This window comes from Pyrus communis, chromosome 1, assembly GCF_963583255.1.
Source record: "Pyrus communis chromosome 1, drPyrComm1.1, whole genome shotgun sequence".
In the NCBI taxonomy this organism is placed as follows: domain Eukaryota; kingdom Viridiplantae; phylum Streptophyta; class Magnoliopsida; order Rosales; family Rosaceae; genus Pyrus; species Pyrus communis.
The window spans coordinates 12,276,092-12,281,174 of NC_084803.1; the positions used below are offsets into that span (position 1 = coordinate 12,276,092).

The 5,083-nt window shown below is 39.1% G+C and overlaps 1 protein-coding gene across 1 annotated transcript; it reads right to left on the reverse strand.

Moving 5' to 3' along the window:
• Nucleotides 1–1,843: 1,843 nt before the first annotated feature.
• Nucleotides 1,844–4,879, reverse strand: LOC137731443 (stachyose synthase-like). The gene is made up of 4 exons (XM_068470552.1): nt 3,398–4,879; nt 3,101–3,278; nt 2,648–3,015; nt 1,844–2,416 (listed from the first exon to the last, which is right to left on the reverse strand). The coding sequence occupies exons 1-4, from the start codon at nt 4,877–4,879 to the stop codon at nt 1,844–1,846; spliced, it is 2,601 nt and encodes an 866-aa protein (XP_068326653.1).
• Between the last annotated feature and the right edge of the window lie 204 nt (nt 4,880–5,083).

The following is a 5,083-nucleotide window of genomic DNA, read 5'->3' on the forward strand; positions in this document are numbered from 1 at the left end:
TGTTTTGGTCTCAGAATGAATGAGATCTTTGAGGATATGATGATCAAGTAGTTAAAGGGAAATGGAGAGAGAGAGAGATTTAAAAGCTTTGTTCGCTCACAGCTGCATGAATGGAGAGAGAGAGATTTAAAAGCTTTGTTCGCTCACAGCTGGATGAATGGAGACAACAACAAAGCTTCCATTATGATCACTATCACTATTTAAAACTCCTAAAAAACTCCTTATCGCTCATTTATTTCTGCCACGGAATCTTTGAGTTTGGATTGCACAATGCAAATAATTGGCCTTAAATAATCTTCATTTATTTTAAATTTTTACTAAGTCTACAAAATTGTCGCATAGTGTTTATCATCACCAAAAAGCACTATTTTTGAGCAGCAGGAGACTGAAAATTCTTGATCTGATCTTTCTTTGTTCGCAATTAGAAATCATGTTGATGTGTTCGAAGTTATTAATTCAAGAACAAATGAACTATTTTCAAGGCAATATAACGATTAACGGTCAACTTTTATTTGTCAGCAAAATACCTGCGAATCCGACTACTCTTAACAAAACTACAAATGCTATTGCCGGCTAAAGAAACAAATGACTAGCATCAATAACTAGAAACCATTTATAAGATTAATATTGATCATGATTTTAACAGAAATGTGTCATTTCATAGGTTTATTTATTTTTTAAATATATGAAGAGATGTAAACAAGGTAGTTGTTGGATGTTAATTTGATGGGTATATTTTGCATGACTATCCATGTGTTCCTTTAAAAAATGATTTTGATACTTCAACTGGAGACGGTCTCAGTAAACATGTAGCTGATGACTTTTGATTAACGTAAAAGTTATCTAGCTAGTTGATAGCTAAAGCAAATTGAGTACATATATAATAGAGTGTGAGAGTCTGTACAAGTGTGAAAACAATACATACTAATCAACGTTTAAGGATTATAACTATAGTATTTAATTTTATCTGAATCATTAAAATAGAAGAAATCGACTATCTGATATATCTTAATTCTAACTCATTTTTCTAAGCAACTATTGGGACTTTAAAGCCTGGCTTTTTTTTTTTCACCCTTATTTTCGGTCAGCTACTACATTGAGTTCGGTGATAAAAGAATTAGTAGCAGTATAAGCACTCATCTCCACTTTTACTTTAAAAAGAACCCTTGGGTGCATAGGGCTTCTCTATATGAACAGAAAATTCAAAGTAAAACTAGTCATAGGTAATGATTTTTTTATTACTTACTTCCGCATGTAAGCGATAAGAAATACCCTATTAACCTGAGAGTTTAAGACATGCTTAATTTAACCTCACTATGAAGTGACAACGAATCGCTCATCCATTATGCAACTAATCAGTTTAATGTACTACATAGTTATAGTTAATGATTTTAGAAGTACTTCAAAAGATGTTATATTCATGCAAAAGAAGAAAAATTAAAACAGTTATTTATTATGCGCGTTAAATTCATAGTCATGTATTGTGTATATAATATAACATACAAAAGCGTGCAGAAACTCATAAGCTAATCCATCATCATACATAAGTCACAAAGGCACCGTGGACCTTGGAATTTTGTGAAGTGTGGCAAAACCTAAAACAGTCAACGTTTTCTGCTCAAAGGAAAACACATGTAAAAGAGATAAATACAAAGTGCAGAGGATTAGAAAAGCTAGCATTTTATTATATATTTATAGAAACTTACATTTAGTTAAGAAAATATAGATGCAGAGTGCCCAAAATTCCCACAAAAGTGGGTTAAAAGAAGGAAATATTGCAAACTGAAATTTAATAGTAGTGCTAATTTTTAAGCCGTACTTAAGCAAAGTTTAACCAAGTAGGTCAAAACATAAAAACTAACTCAGAAATGCCAGCAGCTTCTTCAACCCAAGGAAGATTGAGCTTCAGTTTGCCCTTATCAGACCACTCAAAAGCCACCTCTCCACCATTCAGACAACATTTCTTTGGACACCCACTTGAGTAGGCCAAGAAACTGCTTCCACCTTTGACCTTCACCTTTGCACTAACTTCCCCCTCAATTGTGTACTCCAATTCCTGGATGCTTCCTCCACTGTTGAACATGTTTGTAAGTCCCACCGGAGCGAATTTGTTGCCCGGGCTGAGGGTTTGGACTGGCACAATGGTGAAAATCTCAAAGGAAGACGGCTGGATAGTGATTCGAATAGCAGCAGATTTTGGAGTCAAAACGCGGAGTTCATCATCCTGGTTGAGATGGACAATGTACTCTTCAGCCTTTCCCATATGAGCTAGTTCTAAGTTTTGATCCCATTCAATATCAGAAACATGCACTGAACAAAGGATTGGCTTGTAGCAATCTGGAAAGCCTTTGATCCTTTGCTCCTTGGGGTCCCAACCTGCTCCTTGGCAGTTGAATCCTCCAATCACACCACCAAACTGCGAATAAGTAGAAAAGCGAGCGCGCTTTAAAGATTGAATCGAGACAAACTAGAAAGCAAAGATTAACCCACTTAACTAACATTGAGTTGCACATTATATATTAGTACACCTAAAGAACCGTCTGTTGATATGCCATTGATATTGTGTCATAGCATTGTAGCCAACAAAACATACTGACATAATATTCATACATTATCGACAAATCTAGAGAAATTATGCATTTTATACCTTGTTGAAGTTCCAAATTTTGAGAGCAGTTTTGCCGTCAAACAAAGGATTTTTGAAGAGGCAGTCTCTGGTTGGAAGGGCACAATGCAGGCAATTGGGAACGGTTCCATCTGGATGAACAAGCTTCTTGATGAGATCGAAATCATGACTACCAACAAAGTCGCTTAAATACACCGGACCTCCACAGATAGCCCTAGACCCGGCATGATATTTGGCACAAAGATGGTCTGATTGGAACATATCCCAATCCGGCACGATCATCTGCCCCATCCACATACTGTTGTAGGAGCAGTGGATCATATGAACACCTTGTAGCCAGTAAACTCCCATTGGATCTCCACTCGGGTCCTGGAACCAAAAATCATCACCTGCAACACAAGAATACAGTATGACAGGGTTGATATATGTCCGCAATCTCATTAAGAATAGATCGATTTGTTTAGACTTCCTAACCAGCTCTTCCCATGGAAATTTGCCTTGTCCCGAGGAAGAAGAAGTCGTTGCATTGCTGCATGCTAGAAATAAGTCCACTCCCATTGAAGTTCTTCGCAAGAGAATCACTCAGCCCCTTGTAATAAGCCTTCGCAAGCTCCACGCGACCTCCATGTTCCTCAGACACATATTCAAGAATCTACAAAAATTCATTGTAAATAAAATTAAGCACGCGCGCGTTGCACAATTCATACTACTATCAAAATGAGCAAATGTAGAGTAGCAATATTATCAAAAATTTCAGGGTACTAAACTTACATGAATAACATCCACTTTGACTCCTGTGACGCCAACTTCAGACAGGTACGAATGCATCGAGTCATATAAAAGAGAAGCATGATCGGGATGAACAAGCCCCATTCCCCCTTCAAGCACTTTATCCACCGCGAGATCATTCATAGTTCCGTCAAGTCCGGGAGGGAGAATGCAGGGAGTGATCTTAGCATTGAGATGGGTTGCACCAGGCTTAACACCACACCAGGCCCCACAAAGAGCATGCCACACATATATATCATCCAAACCCTTAAACTTGCTTCTCAAGTCACTTGTGAAAGCCTTCAGTCCATAGCTTCCAACCCTGCAAGTACATCCCCGGCAGCTTCCATTACTAGCACCAGTTTCTTGTCCACCAAGTAACTCACTCAACTCTTGCTGCAACTTTTGAATTTTTGTTTCGAAGACAGATAGGTCAGTGACCCCAGACCGAACGGCCTTGTCGCGGGTCTTCTCAGCTTGCTCAATTTCTATTGCTTTGGCTATCAACATCTTTGGCCTTTTGTGATCGAACGAAGGCGCATTAGGACTTAACATGGAACCACCTTTGTAGTTCTTGAATTTCTTGCACTCGTCAAACCTGTGAAGCCTAGCAAGCATCTGACTTCCACAAAGGACTAGATTTTTCGCATCCTCATTCAGGTCTTCATTTTCATCAAAACTGATGCTTTGCCAGCCATCATCAACGATGAGAAAGCGAGGAGACACACCGGCTTCAGTGAACTCATTTATACCGTGCCAAATTCCAGCAGGTTCAACCGTTAAGTAGAAGGCATCCCAAGTGCACCAACCGAATTTGTCAACCAGATTCGGAACTGTTTTCTCTTCCAACAGCCTGAAGGTATTAAGATGAACTCTAATAGCACTAAAGGCCTCTTTCATCAAGTTGTAAGGATTGTCAGAAGCATGAACATATGCAATAGCATCGAAATTCGATGCTTTCACTTGCGTAGACCCGCTCTCGGCACAGATCACGACATGTCCATCATTCCCGGGTTGAAGAGCAGACCTAAAAGATCCATCAATAATCGGTATGATGATCACATAGGATTTTATTTCAGGGACGTCAAAAAGCACCCATTGTGTTTCCTTCTGCAAATTCGAACCGGAGTTTCCAACCCACATGGTAGACCACCATGTCTTGAACCGAAAAATGCTGAGAAAATCCCTGTCACTGGATCTTCCCAAGGAATTCTTCAACCTATCCGAAGGCACATCCGCTTTGAACCCCAGGAACCCTCCCTTGTGTGACAAGGCACCAACACGGTTGAGCAGGGGAAGTGGAACATCGTCACAAGGCTGGCAGATTGAATTAAAGGGACTGAAAGTGACATTGTTTGGAACTTCATCAAGCAGTGGAACACCTCTAACACTAAGCTTTCCATTCGACAAGTCGAAATATTCTTCTATGATTTCAGGCAGAGAAACATCGTTGATCGGATTAACAGGAAGATTAGGAGGCGCCATTAGCAGAGGAAAATAGAGCAAAAACAGAGCGAAAAGAAACAGAGGAAAACAGAGGATTACAAGTTGTAAACTCAAAGCTAATAGAAAGAAAAGCTTGGTTTGAAGGTGGAGGATAAGAAAACTGGACAGTATTATATAGGGCGTAACCAGAATTTCTAATAAGAGGGTCAACCAAAAAATAAAAAGGGTTTAATAAGTAGATCT

Bases quoted from the DNA above. Each gene is read 5' to 3' on its own strand.
- LOC137731443 (XM_068470552.1), bottom strand. From the start codon at position 4,879: ATGGCGCCTCCTAATCTTCCTGTTAATCCGATCAACGATGTTTCTCTG. The intron at 3,016-3,100 runs GTTAGGAAGTCT...CTTGTGTTGCAG, and splicing joins AATTTCCATGGGAAGAGCTG to GTGATGATTTTTGGTTCCAG. The intron at 2,417-2,647 runs GTATAAAATGCA...ACTTATTCGCAG, and splicing joins AAATTTGGAACTTCAACAAG to TTTGGTGGTGTGATTGGAGG.